General features: G+C 41.0%; 2 protein-coding genes across 4 annotated transcripts in view; both read right to left on the bottom strand.

Annotated features, from left to right (window-relative positions):
* MYRFL (myelin regulatory factor like) overlaps window positions 1-19,239 on the bottom strand; it is a gene marked incomplete at its 3' end in the record, with an annotated part of 118,681 nt that extends 99,442 nt beyond the window's left edge. For all 3 annotated transcript variants that reach the window (XR_014233561.1, XM_082351570.1, XM_082351571.1), the window contains exon 1: window positions 19,122-19,239. Coding sequence is in view for 2 of the 3 variants with exons in the window: in XM_082351570.1 (XP_082207696.1) it covers window positions 19,122-19,167 (46 nt within the window). The remainder of the gene's footprint in view (window positions 1-19,121) is intronic.
* The window catches only part of RAB3IP (RAB3A interacting protein), a 60,117-nt gene continuing 55,400 nt past the window's right edge, over window positions 19,231-23,947 (bottom strand). The window contains exon 10 of the mRNA XM_082351685.1: window positions 19,231-19,316. Within this exon, the coding sequence (XP_082207811.1) occupies window positions 19,312-19,316 (5 nt within the window). The 3' untranslated portion in view covers window positions 19,231-19,311. The remainder of the gene's footprint in view (window positions 19,317-23,947) is intronic.

Below are 23,947 nucleotides of genomic sequence, written 5' to 3'. Positions count from 1 at the left end.
AATTTTGCCAAAGACCAAAATGGAGGAGGAGGAGGAAGAAGAAGGAAGAAGGAGAAAGAGAAGGATGAAGAGGAAGACATCCCAAAGGAAGGGAAGCCAAAGAGGAGACACCACACACAGGCTTTACCGCGGAGTTGGCTCATCTGCAACAGGCAGTGTTGAATATTAAATCAATGCCCCATGGGCAGACCCTGCACAAATTCAGGAAAATATGACAAGGAAGCTGCTCACCGTGTGGCTTTCAGGGTTCCTGCCTGCCTCGGCAATGCCTTCCTTCCTACCAACCCTCATAGGGAGGGCACAGCCCAGCAGAGCACTGGCTGAGGGCTGAGTCTTCAGCCAGGTGTAGGACAGGCTCATGTCCTCTCCAATGCAAGAAATAAAGGAGGGAAATCCAGAAGACTTGGGATCCTGAAAAGAGACCAGCCTTGGAGTTTTTTTATTTATTGACTCGGCAAGTATGGTTGAGTGCCTGCTATGTGCCAGTCCCTAGCTGCTGAGGCTACAGGAATGAATCAGACATAGTTCCTTCCTTCTAGCTGTCCACAGGAGACGGACACAGAAAAAGGCAATACATGCTTAGAAGGGTGAAATGCAAAGTTCTATGGAATATGGGCTAGCCCTGAAGGGAGGGTGCCAAAGCAGAGACCCCGAGAGTGAAAAGCAGTTATCCAGGTGAAGAAGGCAGAGGGCGAGGGTGTTCTGGAAGGAGGGAGCCCCGTGTAACCTGGAGGCAAGAAAAGCAGGAGCTTTGGGAAATTGCAAGTCAGGCAGACTTGGGTTAAATTCCAGGTCTTGAAACTCTCTGGGACTGTTTCCTTATCAAAAAAAGGAGGTGGGTTTTACCACCTTAAAGCATTGCTTGCAGACTAAAAGTGATAACATATATCTATAATCCCACTACTAACAGATTCTCTCCCTGACCAGACTGTATTCAGGCTCCCCTGAACTTTTCAATGAGGTCTGTTTCCATGTTTCTCTCTTCGTTTTCCAGTTTTAGCAAGAATCATGATAAATCAGTTTAACCAGAATCCCTCGTCCTTCATATCTGATCACACACGATATCAATCGAGTTCCTCATCCTCCACCGGCCCCCAGGTGGTGTCAGATCACCGAGCCTACTTTCAGGAAGAATCTTGTTAGGCCAGTTTATGAAGAATCTCCCCCTTACCCTGCTCCTTGGCTATAATTTCCCACTTGCTGTATTTGGAGTTGAGCCCAATCTCTCTCTCCCACTGCAAAATTCCATCCCAGTGGTTATCGCCTATTATGACAGTCCCTCCCTTGAATAAAGTCCTCCTTATCATGCTTTAACAAGAGTCAATGAATTTTTTCCTTTAATACTACTACTGCTTGGTAAATAATAAGTATTCATTCCCTTCCTATTCCTTCTCTGTTCCTCATCCCCACCCCCAAACACAGGAGTCAGAAGAGTAAACCAATGGCTTAACTCAGGGAAGATCAGTTTCATCAAAGTAGGAGGTTAGGGGAAAGCCTAAAATATAGGCACTTGCTGGCTCTGTTCTGGAGACGGGTTGGGTAGCCAGTGGCCAGTAGAGTATGTAGTAACTAGAGTTAAGTGAGGGAGAGGATAAAAAAGAGGAGTTTTCTCCAAAGATCTACCATGTTGACTTAAGTATTTTTCTGACATCGAGCCCTAGAATATGGAAGCCAATAAGCCAATACAGGTCTTTACCCACTTTTTCCTTTGGAAAGGCAAAGTGGTATGTAGATGGAAAAAGCTTTGGGCTTGGAAGGAAAAGACAAAGGTTTTGCCACCAGCCCTGTGATTTTAGACACATCTGTCAACTTCTTTAAGGATCCGTTTCTTTCACCATAAAAAGTCTTCCTCTCAGGGTTGCATGAGGGACCAATGAGTTGATGGAAGTGAAAGAGTTTGTAAAATAGCAGACTCTATAAACAAGCATAATACAAATGGAAGAGTGAGAAGGAAACTTCGAAGATGGGTTAGGAAAGAACTGGCAAAATAAGGAACTGTAAAAATTGGTGGCTGGGTATGGATTTTTTCCCAACATTTCCATAAACAGCCAGTAAAGGGAGAGCCAGGTCCTGAGCATGGTTTACAGCCCTGACGTCCTCACCACCATGAAAGGTCCATTCAGATCTTCACACAGAAGCCTGCTTCTCCCAGGGGGAAGGGAGAGATATGTGTGTGTGTCTGTCTTATGCTCATGTAGATAAAAAGAAGAAACAGTAGTTCTCCAAATGCTTCTTAAGGCACAGCACTTCTTGAGATGTGTGGATAATAAAGTGTCCCTCTTCTGGTCCCTCGGAATTAGCCTAGTCACGCTAACAGCTAGCTCTTACTCTTTTATATTCGGGCACAAAAATCATCCCAAAGGACATTACTCTCAGCAGAAGAACCTTGACTAGTTGTTACCTTGTAGAATTTGTAAGAAATATTTACCTTGTAGAATTTATAAGAAATAGTTTGTAGGTGTCATTTCTGCCTCTTCCTGCATATAAACATCTTATGTGACTTAACAGATTTGTTTCAAAGCAGCAAGCTTCTCTAACCCACACGGGAAGAAAAAAAAGAGGATCATTGTCTCCACACTTTGCATCCCTAGAATCCCACTGCACACACAGAATGCATATGGGCCGAGAGAGTAAAATTCCCATCAAGATACCTCGATCTGCTTTTGTATTGTTTTAATATGCACGAACAGAGAAATAGCTATGCAAATTTTAAAAACTGCTTCCATACATGCTTTTATACGCTTTTAAAAATATAAGTTCAACTAGGATATTTTATAGGATGTTAAATAGTAATATATTCTTTCGATTCTTTTGGGGTTCCCAACCTTTACTTACTGATTATCCACAGACAAAAATAATAGAAGTAATTAAAAGCTTTGATACCTTTCAAAGAATTAGGGAATTTAGTTTAGTTATGTGCCTCAAAGCCAGCCTCTCAAACCCTGCCAATGCATGGTTGAATAACCTGTTTGAGGTCAGCGGTTACCAAGGTTAGCAGATAACATTTTTCATATGCATTTTACACCACCCTAGCCTTTTCCGAAAGACAACTGACAGATCAAAGAACTAGTTTTCTTACAGGTAGAGCATCACAGAATAGAGGTAAAATGAAACAAGTTCTCTCCTTAAACTGAGTTTGCAGTGTCCCAACTTCAAAACCTCTTACGGATTTACTATAAAATTAGGATAAATGCTTTAGACTATTCAAGAACAGACAATGATAACAACTTATTCCTTTCAGCTTTGATTCAATCTCCAAACAAGGAATGTCCACTAAACCTTAAAGATATGGTATTAAGTTTCACTGTTCTGTTTTTTTCTGAAAAATGTTGATTTCAAGACCAACATGGAAAAGCTGAACCTTTTGCAATAAAAAGAAATACTCAGTACTTTGTCCTTTGTTGCTTGGCAACTAAAGGCTATAAATGGATTTTATGATTATAAAGGCTCTGGAATTAATGTGAACATGTAAAAGTTGTAATAACTCCCTGGGGACAGGAGTGTTTCTTTGAAAAAAAAGTACGAATATATATATGTAGTTTTTACTCATTCTTGTTTCAAAATAAATAGAGCAAGCAATTTTGTTTCTCCACACTTGCAAATGTTATAATAAAAATCAATAACTATCATTTATTTCATCATTTCAATATTTTATCAAGAGGTAGGTGTTATTATCCCCATTTTACAGGTGGAGAAAACTGAAACTTTAAAATGTTATGTTACTGGCCCAAGGTCACAAAATTAAGAAGCAGAGGAATCAGGATTTGAACCCAAGTCTGCCTGAACTAAGGCTTCTGCCGTCAAGTGCATACCATAGAGATTTCTAGGAAGCATATTTCTCGGCTTCTAATACTTGAGGATATTGATCACTTTAATCCCGTGAGAGCGATACTATTTCCAATTATCAAGTCATATGATGTTAGCCTTAGAACACATTACTCCCTGTTGCTTTACATGACAATGGTTTCTTATATTGCTAATACCAAGGTGTCAAATATTGGGGTACCATCTTACTGGATTTTTTGTCTTGAGTCTGGGTACCAAAAAGGACAATATTGAGAGTTAATATTTTCTACTACACTTCTGAGCAAACCCAGCTTCCTAAATTCCCTCCGTGGATTCTTGTTTTGCATCAAGCAGTACTACAGGTCAGTGTTGGTGTTCATATATCTTTGCATTCTTATGAGTAGCCTTATCTTTTGAGTTTCTGTAGCTGCCTGCTCCATGAACGTAAACCATTGCCTTTTTACTGCTAGCACTTCATCTTATGGTGCCAGAGCTGGGCTTTGCCAAAAAATGCCAGATGGCACTAAAGTTCCAACAGCTCACATTCCAGAATAATTTCATCTATAGAATGGAATTACATGCACATTGTCACACACACACACAAAGGCTCTGGTTATTTTAAGAGGAGCCATAAGTTCCAGCTAACTTTGCAGATGTTCCCTTGCAACCTGTTTGGAAGACACTGCAGAGTGGCGAGGAGCACAGGTCTTTGGAGAAAGACAGACATCTGTCCAACTCTAAGCTCTGATACATAATAGCTGTGTTATCTTGGGCAAGGTACAAACCTTTTCTGAATCTCTGTTTCCTCATCACTAAAATGATGATAACATTATCTGCCTGTTCATTTTGTTGTACAAATTAAGAATTAATACAGCTAAAGGCCTTTGTACAAGGTCTAGCATAAAGTCAAGCATTCATTAAATGGTAGAGGTTTCCTTACTGATCACAGATGGCTTCCGGGAGCTCCATTAAAAGAATAAACATTTTTCTTAATTACAGAAGACTGATAATACTATTTCATTGGGCAATGACTGTAGGTCAGGCACTATTCAAAGTACTTCACGTATATCATTTTACTTAATTCTCATTTTTCTCCTATGAAGTAATACCTGCTTCATTTAATAGATGAGGAAACAGTCTCAGAGAGACCCAGTCATTTGCTAAAGCAGCATCTCGAGTGCATGGTAGAGGAGGGATTTGAGCCCAGGGAAATCTGGGTACAAAGCCTATGCTCTAACTACTATGTCGTTCATCACCACACATGCAGGCTGGTGTTGGGAGCTCAGAGACAGTGTGCATGACGTGCATCGGTGCCCAGTTTCCAGAGCTGATATGGGTGGCCTGTGAAATGCAACCTCAGAAATGGGAAGGATGCTGTGATCAGATAAACTCCAAGATCATTCCTGCAACCCAGGGTCCATTACCTTGACTGGTTTCCTGGTGCCTAGATCTCTACTTTTGTCAAAACTAGAGCATCTACTCTTCTGTTTGACTCCTAATGTCTCCCAGTGACTCCCAGGTAATGATTCTGAATCTCAGCTATAACCCGTTTTGAGTTATAGCCTGAACCTCTCACGGAGGGACTTGGGTTTTGAATTCTCTCCATCCCCAGTTAGCATCTGTGCCATGTTTCCTGCTGAACACCACACCACCTCCACTCCCTTCCTGCTAATAAAAGAGTTCTTTTTAGGGGAAACAGAGTTATCACACCTAGGGGAAGATATCTGCCATGGGTCACAGATATAAGAGTTATCTACAGAAAAAAATGTTTATGAGGAGCTGCGATTTCCCCCCCACCAGAGTTGATTCTGATATTAAAATATACATAAGAAAAGGAGCACAACCTTTGTACAATACAATAAAGGTGCCTGCTTTCTATCAGAAGTTTTGGTCAAGAATCGCATTGACTTAACACATATTTAACAAACATTCCTTTTTTTTTGTAACAGCTACATTCAAGACAATAAGCCTGCAAAGATAATGAGACAAAGTCAGGTCCTCACCTGGAGGTACTCACTGTCTTCTGGGGAGATAGACAAGTAGACCTATAAACTAAACCTCAGTGCGAAAGGTGCACATCCAAAGGTAAGGACAAAGTGCTGGAGAAGCATGGAGAATTTTGCTTCACAGGATGAAGAAGTAGGAAAGTGCATTCGGGGCAAACGGCACAAACACCCAGTGTTATAAAAAGGTGTTTTTAAGAAACCATGAAAAGCTCAGTATAGCTGGGGTATAGAAACATTAATAACAATACTGATGATGATGATGGTGATAAACATAGTAATTGAGGTACTGTTCTGAACCTCATGCATATTGAATCACTGAACCTTCACAATAACCTTATTAGATAGGTATTAGTAGTATCCAATTTTATAGATACAGAACTGAGGCACAGAGAGATTAAGTAACTTGCCCAAGATCACATAGCTAGCAAGGGGCAGAGTCAGGATTAGAACTCTGGCCTTGGAACAAGCTCCTATCCACTACATCAAACTGCCTCTCACAACTGTGAGGATGGGGGAGTCTCAGAGATAAGGACACTGAAATGTTACCTTGGGACCATATGCTAAGCTCAGGCAATGGAGAGTCAACAGAAATGTTTAAGTAATGGCGTTCACGTGAGCCAATAGTGAAGTGGAAGGTGGTCAGCTCCGGGAAAAAAATTAGGAGGCTCTTGCAAGAGATGAAGATCCAAAGGGGAGGCTGCAGTTGAAAACATTTAGCAACAGTTTGGTAAACAACTAGCTGTAGAGCATGGGAGGAGTCCGTAAGGGTGACACCCTAGTTTCTAGTTTGGGAGGTTTAGTGAAGACCGAAGGGGGTATAGGAAGCAGCGAAGACTGGAATCAGGGAGGGGAAGGATAATGAGTTCCACTTTGAATGTACTGCTTTGATGAAACTAAGGGACACTCGGCACATACGAGTGTACGTTAAACATCTGTAACTAGAGGTCTGGAAAGTGGCAAGAGGGTTTGGGGAATGCTGATCCATGGGAGTAAATGAAACCATTCAGGGTGAGTTTTTGGTGCTCAGATGAAAGAGTTTCCAAAACAGGACCCTGGGGCAGAGAAGGAGGAGGGTGTACGAGCGAGCGCTCCTGAGAGGTAACAGAGACACTGGATGAGAATCAGAGGCGAAGATGCCATGGGATCAAACAGGAGAGTTTCCGCGAGCAAACACCGATGAAGAGAGGACACCAGGAGGATGAAGGCCGATGATATTCAATACAATCTAGCAATTAGGAGAAATCTCAGAAGGGTAAGTTGGAGCAGAAGCCAGAGAAGATTGGGTTGAAAAGTGAATGGGGGGCTTCCCTGGTGGCGCAGTGGTTAAGAATCCACCTGCCAATGCAGGGGACACGGGTTCGAGCCCTGGTCCGGGAAGATCCCACATGTCGCGGAGCAACTAAGCTCGTGTGCCACAACTACTGAGCCTGTCCTCTAGAGCTCGTGAGCCACAACTATCGAGCCTGCGTGCCACAACTACTGAAGCCTGCGCACCTAGAGCCCGTACTCCACACAAGAGAAGCCACGGCAATGAGAAGCCCACTCACAGCAACGAAGAATAGCCCCTGCTCGCCGCAACTAGAGAAAGCCGGCGTGCAGCAACGAAAACCCAAAGCAGCCAAAAATAAAATTTAAAAAAAAAAAAAGAAAAGAAAAGTGAATGGGATGTGAAGAGAGTGGGTATTTTTCAGAGTTTGGTGATGAAAGGGAAGAGAAAGATTGATGAATGTTTGGAAGGAGAGGTAGAATCAATGAAAGAGATTTGAATCTCTTGCTGACCCACAGATAACTTAATTTCACTACTGTTCCCCTGAGGAAGTTCTGTTACTCTCTCCCTTCCCTTATATACATCAATTTTTTAAGGTATCTTTTAATGTAGCCTAATTCCAGAATCTTTTTAGAAGCAGATAACCAACAGATGATGATCCACTGCCAGGGGTTTCCTCCTATCAAACTGGGCACCACCTGGACCCCTGGAAGCATCTCTTCAAATGCCACTGATGTGGCCCCAGGGATAGTAGGAAGCCCAATGCAGAGGAAATAATCACTTTTCCTGGCCAGTTCAACTGCTCAGGAAGAAGGCATCTGATTTTCTATATCCACCATTAAAACTGAGAACAGACTTTTAAGAATTTGCTCCCTTTCTGGTTGCAGTATAGTTTTGGTGTAAATGATTACTGCTACTGTTACAGCTCAGAAGATGAAGATGAAACAGGGATTTTTTTCATCATTGCTTTTTTTTTAAAAAAAATTTTTTTATTTATTTGGTTGTGCCAGGTCTTAGTTGCAGCAGGCAGGCTCCTTAGTTGCAGCTCGTGGGCTCCTTAGCTGTGGCATACGAACTCTTAGTTGAGGCACGTATGTGGGATCTAGTTATCGACCAGGGATCAAACCCGGGTTCCCTGCATTGGGAGTGCGGAGTCCCAGCCACTGCGCCACCAGGGAAGTCCCTCATCATTGCTTTTAATCATGCTATCAAATCTCCCTTTCCCATCCCTTAACAACATTTTGAGTAGAATCTGTTCCTAGACTCTTTGATTGTTAAAGCATGCTCCAGTCCAGAATCTCCCGCCTGGTTCAGAGCACACCCTCCTCAACTGTGGGTTGCTCCAGGCGGGGCAGGTGAGAGAAGCAGCCAACAGCCTGGGGCTAGAGCAGAGCTTCTAACTAAGCTCTTGTGGGCCATAGACCTCACTGATCATCTGATGAAAACTACAGAGACTTTCCCTATAAGTATGTGCCTACACATATACACATTTCCACCCAATTTCAGAGGGTTCAAGTCCCCTCCAGAATCTCATCCCAAGTTAAGGACTCTGAATAGAGAGTAACTTTTTTTATGTCAAAAAATGTAAATTAATATCAGGTAGTGGTGATAGGGACAGTCTGCAGATGGATTTTTTTTAAAACTTCCTAGCAGATAATTTGGCAATACCAAAGACCAAAATTAAAAAAAAAAAAAATAGGGCTTCCCTGGTGGCGCAGTGGTTGAGAATCTGCCTGCCAATGCAGGGGACACGGGTTCGAGCCCTGGGAAGGGGAAGATCCCACATGCCGCGGAGCAACTGGGCCCGTGAGCCACAATTACTGAGCCTGCGCGTCTGGAGCCTGTGCTCCACAACAAGAGAGGCCACGATAGTGAGAGGCCCGCACACCGCGATGAAGAGTGGCCCCCGCTCGCCACAACTGGAGAAAGCCCTCGCACAGAAATGAAGACCCAACACAGCCAAATAAATAAATAAATACATACATATATAAAAAAAAAAAAAAACTATGTTCCAACAATTATATTTTGGGGAGATCCATACAAAGTTAATAACTAAGGGTTTGGGGGGAAATTGTTATAATGGTATGTATTTAACAGGGAAAAACCTAGCACAAGCCTACATGTCCAATGATAAGAAATGGTTAAATTATGGAACATCTCAAATAAAGGTTTTCCCATATATACCTGGGGCCTGAAAATGGGAGAGGTGTTCTCCTTGCTCTGCATCGCTGCTTCCGGATCAGTTTTCTTCCTCCCTCCTTCACGAGCTTTGGTATATGCCAGTGACCAGGCCACCTCCTGCTAATAATAGCATCTACCAACCTCTTGGTCACTATTCCTTTCTCACCGAACATTCAGCATCTGGTACCTCCCTCCCTCTAACACCACTCCTGCCATCGCTGCTGGTTGCTTCAACATCCACCCAATAATATCACAGCCTCTCAGGTTCTTAAACTCCTCGCCTCTATCCCACCTCAGCCACCACTTCCCATGACCCTCTCCTAAACCTCGGCATCACCAATAACTGCACCATTCTCTGAAATCTCAGTTTCAAGCGTCATGTTCTTTTGACCAGCTTAACCTTTCCACTCACTGACATCCAAACCTCCTCATCCCCCTTCCACTCCTTTGTTACCCAGCTTAAATTCCAGGGTCCATCACTCTAATTACTCCCTTGCAAAGACTTGTAAGTCTCTTTTCTTCTTTCCACCTGTGGAACTCACATGAGAAAATCCTGACTTTAGTTAAACCCAATTCTTCACCCACTCCAAGACTGCACCGAGTAGCTGAATGTTGCTGAGAAAATCATACAAATGTAGTGACTAACCTCACTTAAAGTAATTAACCACAAATCTCACATGAACATGGCACTGACTAGCATCCTTACTATTTCCTGGCCGATTTGCTTTTTACTCTATGTAGTGAGTTGAAAAATGGACCCCAAAATGTATGATCACCCAGAACCTGTGAGTGCAAACTTACCTGGAAAAGGGGTGTTGGCAGGTATAATAAAGTTAAGTGTTTCAAGATGAGATCATCCTGGATTAGGGTCGGCCCTAAGGGCAATGATGAGTGTCCTTGTAAGAGAAGTGACAGATACAAGAGACTCATGGAGAAGGTGACGTAAAGATGCAGGCAGAGATGAGAGTGATTAGTCTACAAGTCAAGGAATACCAAGGATATCGTCAGCACCACCTGAAGCTACGAGAGAGACATGGAGTGGATTCTTCCCTCCAGCCTTCAGCGTTTGTGGCCTTGCCAACTCCTTGATTTCAGACTTCTTATCTCCAGAATTGTGAGAGAATAAATTTCTGTTGCTTTAAGCCACCTGTTTGTGGTAATTTTTTATGTCAGCCCTGGGAAATTAATACACTAACTAAGAAGATCATTTCATAATTTATCCTTCCTCCTAAAGCCCCCAACAGTCCCCTACCACACTCCCACCACCTGGGTTCACAGGTAAAGCAGAAGCAACCTGTCTCAGCTTCCCACCCTGAAACCTACCACACTACCTGCATGTGTTCCAGATACTCCTCTTTTCCTCCCTTGCCAGACAGTAAGTGCTCCTGGTACCTAAGGGCAAGGTATCTGCTCTCTCCACCCCATCCTCACCCACCTTCTCAAGGTTCCCCTCCCACAATTATCCCCCTCCCTCTTCTGCATCAAACGTTTATTCCTCCACAATGAATCATTCCATCTGCACATCAAGCTTTCGTATCTCCCGTCTTAAAAACAAAATTATCAAGTAAAAACCCTCTTGCCTCCGCACTTCCTCTGGCTATTGCCACATTTCTCTGCTCCTGGCACAACAGGACTTCTCAAAAGCATTATCCATATTAGCCACTCACCTTCCATTCTCTCTTCTTCCCCTACTGCATGGAAACCACTTGTCACGGTCACCCACAACCTTCTTTCCCAAATTCTATGCTCAATTAACTGGCATTTCAGAAACATTTAAAACATTTGACCACACCCTCTTTGAAACACTATTCTTTCCTAGCTTAACACCACACTCTCCTGGCTTTCCTCCCACCTCATTTAACACCCTTTGCTGGTTGCTCTCACTTGGGTCCCTAAATGTTATCGTGGGGCCCTCTTGTCTGTCTCCCTTCTTGGTGACCTCATCTAGTCTCAGGGCTTTAAACACCAACCATACGTTGATAACTCCCTGATTGATATCTATAGCCCAGATCCCTCCCTTGGGTTCCAGATTCAAACATCCAATTGCCTCCTCATCACTTCTGCCTGGTTCTCTAAAAGGTAGCTAAAACGTAAAGTGTCCCAAATGAATTCTTGATTTCACACATATGCACGTGAACACACACACACACAAAAGTGCACTTCCACCCATTATTCCACAGCTGAGTACATTGTACTAAATCCACCAATTATTGACACCAAAACCTAGGCATCACCCTTGATTCCTCTGCCTTCCTCACCCCCACATCCCATCCATCTGCAAGTTCTGCCTGTTCTCCTGCTTAAAACCCTCCACTGGTTTCCTATCACACTTAGAATAAAAATCCAAACTCTGACGTCATCTTCGACAGCCCACCCGATTGTCATTCAACACTGTCCCCTGCCCCTTTCCACTCCACCCCTGCCCCTAACCACTCCAAGTTTAGGGACTTCACACTGGTATTCCCTTTTCCTGGAATGTTCTTCTTATGGAGGATTATGATTCTATACCCAGTACATAGTAGGTGCTCAATAAATAGTTATTATTAATTAGGTTGTAGATCAAGGGTTAGCAAACATTTTCTATAAAGAGCCAGATAGTATTTCAGATTTTGAGGGCCATAAGGTCTCTGCTGCCACCATTCAACTCTGCCGTCACAGCAACCAAGCAGCCACAGATAATATTTATTTATTTATTTTTTAAAATTTACTTGTTTATTATTATTTATTTTTGGCTGCGTTGGGTCTTCATTGCTCCACACGGGCTTTCTCTAGTTGCAGCGAGCTGGGGCTGCTCTTCGTTGCGGTGTGCATGGGCTTTCTCTAGTTGCAGCGAGCTGGGGCTGCTCTTCGTTGCGGTGTGCGGGCTTCTCATTGCAGTGGCTTCTCTTCTGCGGAGCACGGGCTCCAGGTGCATGGGCTTCAGTAGTTGTGGCTCGCGGGCTCAGTAGTTGTGGCTCATGGGCTCTAGAGCACAGGCTCAGTAGTTGTGGCACACGGGCTTAGTTGCTCCGCGGCATGTGGGATCTTCCTGGACCAGGGGTCAAACCTGTGTCCCCTGCATTGGCAGGGGGATTCTTAACCACTGTGCCACCAGGGAAGTCCCACAGATGATATTTAAATGAATGAGTGAATAAAACTTCATTTACGAAATCAGGCTGCAGGCCAGATTTAGCCTGTGGGCCATGACTTTCAGAATCCTGTTATAAATGAATAAGTAATGATAAGAAGAGATGTTTCCATCTATACTCCATGAAAAAGTCCATTATTAAAGAATAGAAAGAGTATGATCCCATTAAAAAAAAAATACACACAAGATCAACACCAAAATGTGAACAGCTGTTATCATAAGTGGTGAGATTACAGGTGATAACTATTTCTTGTTTTATGTTATCTATTTTTTCCACAATCGTCCATGTATTCAATGTTTAGCTTCCAAGATATTGTGGAGTCTTCCAGAAGCTGACTTCTAAATCCCAAGCTGAAAAGATGACAACGTCAATAACACCAAAGAAGGTGGTGTAGTCTCCTCTCAGAAGCGTTTGTCTGAGTGATTTTGTTCCCGGATCCCCTACAGTTGCTGATGACGTTGGCAGTTCTCAAATGTAGGGTGTGTGCAGGTGACAGAAGTTAGCTCTGACCTAGTTACAGCACATTTTAAATTCTAATGAAATTGCCTTCACCTTGGGGATCCCAGCGTGAAAGAAGAAAAGGGATTTTTTTTCTTAATGGCACCAAGCCCACGCCTCTTTGTTCTGGATGCTTCATGACAAGGCAACACAATTTCTAACCACCTGCCAACATCAGATAGAAGTGTTCAAATAATTATAAGCAGCTTGCATGATTTGGGTTGTTCTTCTTGTCCTTGACGTATTCTCATTCCCAGTCCCCTAGAAAGTCCATAGTGTCTCCAAACAGAAACAGAGGTGGCCTCATCAATAAACAAGGAGAACCTGCCTCTGTGGGATAATTTCAGCATTTCTAGGACGCAACATGATGTCTAAAATTCCATTAGAGATCAACCAAACCTACTCTTAGAGAAGGTAATCTTTTTGACTTGTATGATCAAAACGACTTTGTGTTCTGTGAAAGCACATTGAATACAAAACTCTATAGAGATGTAAGGTGTCATCAGATCCTTTGCCATTTGTACCTTCTGTGCAAACTCAGGTTTTATTGGGACAGAAGGAAGAGGGCATAAAGATGCTGGTTATGTGAGAGGGTGAAAAATTGGTGGTCTTAAAGTGAAAGAAAGACAAAGATTGAGAGACTGGCCGGAGGCCAAAGATACCCTTTACCTGCAATACAGTCTTGCCCAGGGCCAGCCCTCTACACTGCATTCAGCTGCTCAGAGCTTCTGATTCCAATCACAGGACTTCAGAAACATCAACCAATCAGAGTTGGTTTCACTTTTGGAGAAGTAATATACAGGAACCACATTTACCACATTACCACATACGACTTTACCTCTGGTAATAATGGAATCTGGCAGCTCTTGTCTCATGGCCTCTGTCTGTTTTATTCACTGAACCTTTCTGCTACTTTCTGCTTTGCTTACTGGGCAAGTTTTTCTTCTTCCCATATTTGAACTTGCTGGGTGCTCCGAACCTAGAGTTCAAACTGTTGAATAGAATAGTCTGTGCACTGTTCTTCATTCATTTATTCTATAAAGATTACTGTCTACTATGTGCCGGCACCATTTGGGCACTTTTCCAAGCTACATCTCTCTTGTGCTCAACAATTCTACCAACCCTCCCTTGAAGCCTCTCTAGATCCATTCCATCTGGGTCAGTCCCTTGAGTCTCTGCTTTTCTGCTCCAGAATCTTCAGCATTTTCTTCATTTTCCCGAAAACTTGACACCTCCATAATATTCCTGTACAGCTCATGGGTAGCAGATGTTTTTGCCTACCCTGCATCCCTACCACCCTACTTTAATAATAGCTAACTAGAATTTTAAATCTTAAGCAGAGAGAGGAGGGCAGAAAATACTTTGAAGCTTGTTTGACAGCAGCTTCCTGAAAGGACTGTTCTTCCTCTTAGATCTCAGGAGCTGTCCAGTGGTTCCTGCCCATCCAAAGCTTCTGGTTTTAGGAGCTACCCCTCACCCCCCAAACTTCAATGGGTGAGTGGGAGTTTCTTCAGGTAGTTTCTCTCTTCTGCTTTCATGTGATCTCTTCAGGAGAGTCAGCCCTCTGTGTCTGCAGGTTCCACATTTGCAGATTTCAACCAACCGAGGATGGAAAATATTTGGGAAAAAAGATCCCAGAAAGTTCCAAAAAGCAAAACTTGATTTTGTCGCATGCTAGCAACTACTCACATAGCATTTATGTTGTATTGGGTACTATAAATAATCTAGAGATTATTTAACATGTACTAGAGGATGTACATAGGTTAATATGCAGATACTACTGCCATTTTATGAAAGGGACTTGAGTATTTGGGGCTTTTGGTATCAGAGGGGATCCTAGAACCAATCTCCTCCCGGATTCCGAGGGACAACTGTATGTAGTTTTTCCCACTCTGCTCAGTCAGGGCAGGTATCTCCTCTCTTGCTTTCGTGATAAGCCAAAAAGCATTTGAGAACCTACTTCAGGACTTTATGAAGAGGATGAGCTAAACAGCTTCTCACCAATTTAGAAAATTTCTTTTTAAAGATTAAATATAATGAACAATAAAATATTCTCAAATTAGTTTTTCTAAACTGTTCTAAAAAGCTGGGAAATAAAAGATGAATCTTGATATCACAGTAGCCCAAAAGAAATACCCATAAGGAACCAAATTAAGAATGTAAGGTCACAGCTATGGAAAACAAGTGAGGTAAACTGAGGAATGGGATTTTCCATACTTCATTTTCTATTCCTTTTTTACCCGGGGGGTTGCTGTAAGAAGTAAATGAGGTAATGAATGTAAAGTGAATGGAACAGTACTTCATGCATGGTAAATGCTCAGCAAACGTTATTAATTCTGGCGCAAACTTAAGATAAAACAAAGTCTAAGTAAATGAGGTAATGAATGTAAAGTGACTGGAACAGTGCTTCATGCATGGTAAATGCTCAGCAAATGTTATTAACCTGGGGCAAACTTAAGATAAAACAAAGTCAAAGTTAACTAACTTAAAACTTGGCTAGTGTTAAAGGATATATATTTTTAAAGATAAAATCATGACTCATAGAAATATAAGATGAACACATGCCAAAGATTTTTATATACTTCATGAAGGAAGCAGGAAGATGTTACAAGTGGTTCAAGGAGAATTCAAACAGCAGATCTAGATCTAGGTACCTAGATAGATAAATAGAGATAGATCGATAGATCTATATAGACAGAGATAGGTAAGCAGATAGATAATCTAAATCTGGCTATGCCATGGAACGAATTTACAAATAAATGGAAAACTGGGTTTTACTGAAACTATTGATCCCCAAAAGGAGACAATTCATTTACATATCTATAGACAAAATTCATTGCATTGATATCAATTATCTACAATTTACAGAGTTTCAAAATAGCTCTAAGACAATAAAAGGTGAAAATCCCATAGAATCTGATAGCCCAAAGGACATGATCCAGGCATAGTTTTCTATGGAAGACACCTAATAATCTTTGTTTTCATCCATTTCATACAATTTTTCTTTACACAGAAAAGAAACTCTTAAACAGAGGAGTTTTGTGGAATTAAACCCAGTCTCCTTTATTTAAGAAAAACTGACTATGACATCATGCATTCCAACTTTGAAGCACTGAGATAATAAAGTATAAAGAAGAAAGTAAAAATCCCCATATTCCTACCACTAAGAAATAACTACTGTTAATACTTGTAGTGTATTCATCCAATTGTTTCTACATATATAGGTGTGCATGTATGTATATATAGCAACTGTTTTCAGATCAGTTTTAATAAACTTTGTTCTAGAAAAATACATATATATATTCAATTGTATTATATATACCAATTTGTAATCCGCTTTTCCCCTTTATATCATAAACACTTTTCCTTATCATCGTCATTTTTAATAGCTACAAAATATTCCATTATATGAAAGAACCATAATCTACTTAACTAATCTACCACTATTAGAATTTTAAATTGTAACCAATTTTTAATTATTAGAAATAAAATGTGCCTCTCCTCTTACAACCTTTCTCTTGCAGTAGTATCAGCTTTGCTGAAAAAGCCAAACATTTCGCATGGTATCTGAGTTTCCAGTGGATGTTGGGATCCCTAGAGAACCTGATCCACCTCTTCTGCTTTAGCTAATGGGCCTACCTATTGCATCAGTGGCAGGCAATAGAATGAGGTGTGCCAGCTACCTGGAACCACGCTTTGTTCTTGTCATCTTCCTGAGACACACCATAAAGATTCAGCATGATCAGCATGAGCTCTGATGTTCAAGGCCATTTAATTCATGATGATATTGTCAGTACAGATAGTTTTTAATACGGAAGTGTTCATAAGAAAAACATATATTATTTAGGATCCAGATTCTTAGAATGTAGAGTCTGAGAAAGCAAAGAAAAATTAGCTTTCAGGTGGGTAATAAATCACAAAAACTTTTCTTGCTTTTCAGACCTTGATTTTTTATATGAGTTTGCATTTAATTAGAAGCTGACATATCGACAGGAGCACAACATAGAACAACTGGCCCTCCTCATGAGAATATCAGATCCAGTCTTGCTGTCCTCATTCTAAGGAATATTTGAGAAAGGAAATCATAATCTAAAGGAAACGTCTCAAAGCCCTCCAGGCTATCATTTAAAAGTTGTGGTTGTTGGACTTGGCACACCGTCAGTGATCGATATTTGCTAAACAGATAATAAAAAATTGACAACCAGCTATGTGACTTTCGGGGGGAGGGGAATCACTTAAGTTAGTGCTTCCATTTTTTTATTTCCAAAGTTTACCATCTTTTCCATTTATTCATTCAAAGATAATGTAAGAAAAACACTGACCATTTTATTCTCTTTCCATGGAGAAATTACTCCTCCCTAGTTAAAAAGGTTTCAATGGGGCTTCCCTGGTGGCGCAGTGGTTAAGAATCTGCCTGCCAATTCAGGGGACATGGGTTCGAGCCCTGGTCTGGGAAGATCCCACATGCCGCGGAGCAGCTGGGCCCGTGAGCCACAATTACTGAGCCTGCGCATCTGGAGCCTGTGCTCTGCAACAAGAAAGGCCGCGATAGTGAGAGGCCCGCGCACTGCGATGAAGAGTGGCCCCCACTTGCCACAACTAGAGAAAGCCCTCTCACAGAAACAAAGACCCAACACAGCCATAAATAAATAAATACATAAAATTTAAAAAAAAAAAGGCTTCAAAAGGAGCCAGAGTTTAGTTTGGGCTAAGAAAGATACTATAATAATAATAATAATAATAATAAATCAGATTTTGTAATCAGCTATACAGAGGACTTGTGGAAACTATATCCCCAAAGACTTCTCAAAATAGTATAAACAAGGACAGTATAGTGACCCTATAGGTATAACAGCACTTCCAAAAAACAGAAGGTAGACCAGATGAACTTTTCAGGCCTTCTCTAGCTCTGGAAAGAAATCAAGTAGACTTTGTGTATTTATAAAATCAATTGATGGTTCCTCTAAAATAAAGCAGATATAACTGTAGCTTGGAGCTTGCTACCTACTGCTCAAATGAAAGTTACACAGGATATAAAATCAGGCAACAACAATCAAGCAACATTAGTGTGCCTACTGTGTGACCCAAGTGGACACACTGACTTGGGCACTGTCAGAGATAGAACATGATGGGATGGATCATAGGGCTGAAATAACACAATAATTCTCTAGGTCTTATATTCCTTCTTATCCCATGTGGCTAAATCCAAGCCACAGAACCTACTGTATTGTACTAATTCCTTCTGATAGCGACCTAAAATCTCACTGTTTCTTTGATATAAACACTCTTTAGTGTTCGATACAATATGGTGTTGGGTCAATTCCATTCAATCTTTAAACGTCTAGTATTTGTCACTTTACTAATCACAAGAAATGCCAAAAGCACTTTCTCAATATGCTAACTGCCCTCTGGATTCTGTGAGTGAGCTGGTCTGCCCTCAGTTATTCTCATACTCCCTCCTGGGAAATACCTGGAAATGTGCAAAGAGCTCTGGCAACATTTCCCTTCCCATGGAAGTCTGAGCGTGACTAACTGATAAGGAACTGCAGCTGCACTAACATGCAGTCTCCCAATGGCTCCCTAAAAGGTGTCACAAGAAGGCAAGCCTTTCCTGACATTTTCAGCAGACCCACCATGAGAATATCAACCCAACTAAATATGAGAAGTGGTACCACTATTTCAGGTTTTTAGAAAAAAAAATCTTTGCAACCATGTCCTATAGTAAGCCTTCGCTTGGGGAAAAATATATTTAACCTCAAAAAAAATCATCACTCAATAGTTACACATTTTTAAAGTCTTGTGAAAAACAAAGAACGGAATGGGGGAAGAGGTGTTCCTTTACTGTTAGGCTGTTTTGTATTTAATTATATTAACAGAAAAACCATCTTAAGTAAACTCTTACATTTCTCCTGTGCTGTATTCAGTAATTTTAGAGATAAGAAAAATCTAGTCTTATGAAACATAGGGATTAGAAAAAAAATCTAGCACAGGACAGGGACAAATTCTAATAACATAGGTATGCTGACCTCTTGGTTCTTTCAACAACTAAGCTGTAAGATGGAAATCCTGAATTTTTAAAAATCACTGCCTATACCATTGATTTTTTTGCTACAAACACAGCAAATAAACCTGCACTTCTGACTTCAGGACAGTTAGTACAATAGTATTTCTTTCAAAGCCCAAGTGAATTCCAAAAAGGTGAGACAGTGATAGTAAGCAGTACCGTTTCTCAGATGTTGGAAACGGGCTTCTTACCTTCGAAGAACTGCTGTAGGGCCTCGTTTTCGCCTACCACATCCATGGTGCCGTGGTCCTGGTAGTTACTTCCGCACAGAATGATTATCAGACCTCAGGAACTAAATGCTGTCCTCTCAGCTCGAAGCCTATGCATGCTCTTGAAAAATGTTCATTTTCTTTTTATTGGAGTGAAGCATATCTTCAGCCATCAAACTGTGCCCAAAAAGATGGTTAAGTTTTCAAATGTGATCATAAAACCAGAAGGATATGTAACCACGCAAAAGGAAAATTCATGAAGAGGGAAGTGGTAGAAAATCCATCTCTCTTTCTATAGGGAACTGTTTCTGCTCTGCCTTTCGTCTTTGTTTTAAGGACCTTTGTCCTTAGTGACACATGTAATTACATAAATGGGCAATAAATACATAGCCTTATCTCCTATTTGTCCTTTTACACGGATATATTTATTTCTCTTCCTCTATCAACCAGATCGATTTAGCTACAACCTAGCAAAGATATAGGGTTTTTTTTTTCACGTAGAGAAAGAGGGCAAATCAATATAATCACTTTCATAGATACCGAGGCTTGTGATAATGAAAAGTTAGGATTTGTTAAATATTTCCAAATCTACTTGCAGTGAAAAAAATTCCTTGATACGCACCTTGTCCATTTCCTCCAGTTTATTTTCTTTGAAAGTATAAACCATAAAGTATGAGAAGTCCCTCTAATGAGCAATAAAACTGCATTTCTGATTTAGTAATTCTTACAACCAAGTATGTGGTTCACTCCTAGCTGGTTTTACTCCTTAATATAAAGGTATATCCAAATAAATGTTTTGTTTTCACTATTTAGTTATTAACTTATCTAATAACAGACTAAAAGGAATACAATTAGGAAATTAAACTAGTCCTTTCAGCTCCTTCCTGTTTCCTTTTTCCCCGACTTTTTATTTTGAAAGTTTTTAACCTATAGAAGAACTGAAAGAACAGTACCATAAAATACCCTATACTCTTCGTCTAGATTTACTAATTGCTAATATTTTCCCACTTTTGCTTTTTGTCTTTCTCTCTCCCTCTCTCTCTATATATATCCTTGTCATTTTTGGTTGGTTGGTTTTTAAAACACTGACACTTGTTTAACAGTCCTGGAGCATTGTCTTATATAATGTCCCACATTCTGAATTTGTCAGATTATTTCATTTTTGTTAGAATTGGTATGGGTGATGTGGTAGACTTCCTAATAAGTATTTTAAAACTTCACACATATAAACTGTTTAAACAGAAAAATTAATTTTATCCTGGGGAAAAAAAAGAGGCTTAGAATCCTATTTTGAAGGTTATATTGGGCCCCAGATCTTTAAGGACAAGTCATCAAGTTGCTTCAAGAAATAGATTTTCTATTTGTTTCAGTTCAACTTGTGCTAAACTCTCTGCTGGGTGCAGGAAATAAAAAGATGTGTAAATTATGGTCCCTGCCCTCCATAGGCTCAAATGTAGGGCATGAGAAAAATACAAGGAACTATAACTCAAGGCAGACTCTGATAAGAGCTGGGGAAAACATCCCAAGAGAACAGAGGAAGGAAAGGTTAATTTCATCTGGGAGGATCTGGAAAGGTGTCATAAAGAGCTGGGATTTGAAGAGACTTAAACAATGGACATGTCTTTAAAAACATGAGCAATGGCTTGGAGGGGAGAAAGCCCAGGTACAGCGACTGAAGTTACAGTGTATGGATGGTGGAGTGAGAAAAAAAGATGAGAAGTAAGCTGAAGAAGGGTTTGGGTAGATTTTGAATGTTATTCTAAATCTGAATTTGATTCCATGCATATTCATTCTAAGCATATCTATTGATATTTTCTATTTGGGTAGTTGTGGTGCATGATATAATTAAGTCTAATTTAGAAAGAAGCTGTGTTAGAGTGTGTTGATTGGGGCAGTAACTAAATTTACACCAGCTGAGAAGCGACTGCGAATCCAGATAGGCAGTAACAAAGCCTGAAGATGCTATAGAACCAAGAAGAGTTGGCTACCAACTGGATATGGGGAGCAAGGGAGAAATCAAATGTGATTTTTTAAAAGGGCTTCTATGCCTTTAGGTGCAGGATGAATTAAGATGTCTAAAACATGTAGCCTATGTTTTAGCTGGAAGCTCCCAGCCAAGTTTTCTGGAGGCCGTTAGAAGTTAAGTCACTGTACTATATCCTCTGCCAAATGATGATTCTGGATTCTATCCAACAGTTCACCCAGAGACTTCACACAGTCAGCAGCAGAGTAATGAGTGATAGGAAAGAAATTAGATTCCATTTAATAAGCTGAGAGACAAAGGTTAGAATTGGAGTCCCAAGCTCAAATAATTATAGGACCAGGCAGGTAAGTGGGTAAAATGGGTCAAAATAAGCCAAAAAACAACCATGAGAGCATATTTATAACCGACAACTGACCCTTAGCTGTGTCTCCGTCAGGGAGACACTTAGGGGTGGTGGAGCAGAGAGCAAACCAGAGAGTACATGCCCTAAGGGCAGAGCCGCCCAACAGTGGAGTCACTCAGCTTTCTCCACGTGCTGCCACTCAAGGATATGGACTCAGGGTTCTTGAAAGGGCCAACTTTAAAAGAGAAGCTGGAGATGCAGATTTTAATTTTAAATCTCATTTTTAAATGTTGCAACGAATATGTTTAAAAACAAAACAAACAGAACAATACACCAAAACATTGTCAAGGACAAATAGCACACATGTGAAAGGGCAATTCAGCCTTCAGTTTGCAACATCTGGGTTGGAGGCTAAATTATAACAACCAACAGGGTTTGAGGAAAGCAAAGAGAATTTGGAAGAAAGATGTTGGAAGGGCTAGAAAATATCTCTGTATTAATTACTGAGTCCAGAAGACACAGCTGAGCACAATGCAGCTGGTGGCAACTGGGATTTAAGTGGAAGTTTCTCCCTCACAGTAAATAACAAATATTACCCATATTTCCTTGATTCTGGTCTTTACCTCTCCAATGGTCTAAGATTTTCCAGTTCTATTGGGCATCCCATTTTGCACAAATTCAGTGGAGATTCATTCTCTTGAATAGCCATTTAACGTGGTTGTCATTTGGATTTGTTTTGATATTGACATTTCCTAAGAACATCAATAGATAAATAGATCAAAGCTGAGCAGCTGTGGTTAAATCTGGGGATGTAATGATGGGAACCCTGTCTCTCTTAAGACTGTCCCTGAGACTGATAGCTCCAGAATTCTCATACTCATATCACAGTCCTTCCTCTTGAACTCAGAGTGTTTGTGGGCTTGTACTTCCTTGACAGCTGCCTTTGGCAAGGGTTTCTATTCTTTAGCAAGCTTGCTCATCTTCTCTGATATTTTTTTCCATTTTAAAATGTTTCATGCATTGTTTTCCAAGCTGATTTTTATTATTTCTCTGTTAACAATAACCACTATGGAAACTTAATGAGTTTGGGTTGAGTTTGGGTTTATGGATTTATTTTTCCTTTTTTTTTTGGCCACACCATGCAGCATGCAGGATCTTAGTTCCCTGACCAGGGATCGAACATGCACCCCCTGCAGTGGAAGTGCGGAGTCTTAATCACTGGACCACCAGGGAAGTCCCTGGATTTATTTTTCTAAGAAGCCACGAGAGGACATTAAGTAGGAAGTGACATTCTGATTTTTGTTTTTAAAAGGATCATGTTGGCTGCTGTCAGTGATTGTAGAAGGGCAGGAGTGGAAGCAAGTACACCAAGTAAGAGATTATTGCAGGAGTCCAGGTGAAAGATGATGATGGCTTGGATGGACTGAGTGGAAGTAGTGGACACAGAGAGGAGTGGATGGATCCAAGATATGTTTTGGAGAGAGTTGATGGGACTTGCTGATGGATTGGATTGGGGTGGTGGTGACAGAAATGGAGAAATCAAGAATAAGCCCTAGATTGTTGCTTAAGCAACTGGGCAGGTATTCAGCCATGTTAGATTTGAGATGCCCATTTGAAATCCAAGTGGAGTGACTGTGTAGGCAAATGGATACAAGAGTCTGGAGCTAGGGAAGGATTAATGCCAGGGTTGGAGATGCACAGTTATGAGCAATGGTTACATAAAGTTTTTAAGACCGTGAGCCCAAATGAGACGATCTAAAGAATATTGAAAGAGAAAGGGGCCCAGGGCAAAAATCTCGGGATTCCACTATTTAAAAGCTGTGCTGAGAAAGAGCCAGCTAGAGCTTGACCAGAGCTGTCACAGAAAACTCCCAATTTCCAACCATGACTTAGAAAGACCTACACAGTCGGACCCTGCTTAACCTTCCAATTTTCTCTTACCACTCTTCCTACCACCAACTGCACACTAGCTCTTCTTGCCGTTTTTTGTTTCTTCCTCAGGGGTTTACACCAGCTTTAAAACGCTCTCCCTACTCTCCTCCCTTCTCAAGACCGGATCTCCTCAGAGCCCCGCCTAAAAATGTCAAGTCCTAAATGTGGCCTTTCCTCACCACCTAATCTGAAGTAGTCATTCATTCCCTCTAGCCATTATCCCATTTTAATTATATAGAGAGGACGTGTCCCATCTTTTAACATTTGTCTTTTTGTCCATTTCTCACTACACTGAGAGTTCCATGAGAATTCGGACCTTGCCTGTCTTGCTCACTGCTGCTCCTGTAACACCTACAACAGCTCCTGACACATATAAGACTCTCAAATATGTGTGAATGAATGAAAGAATGAATGGATTTAGTGTGGAGGAATTCTCTTTCTAGAAGTTCTACAAATTATAGATATTACTGGGTCTTTATTTGCCCACATGTCAAAGACAAGAAACTTAGCATCTCTTAAGATGGTACTGCATCCCATGAGGAAAACAAA

Source organism: Balaenoptera borealis (assembly GCF_965194805.1).
Source record: "Balaenoptera borealis genome assembly, chromosome: 13".
NCBI lineage: Eukaryota > Metazoa > Chordata > Mammalia > Artiodactyla > Balaenopteridae > Balaenoptera > Balaenoptera borealis.
Note: the sequence above shows the minus strand (reverse complement) of the source record. Positions and strands in the feature narration are given on the sequence as shown.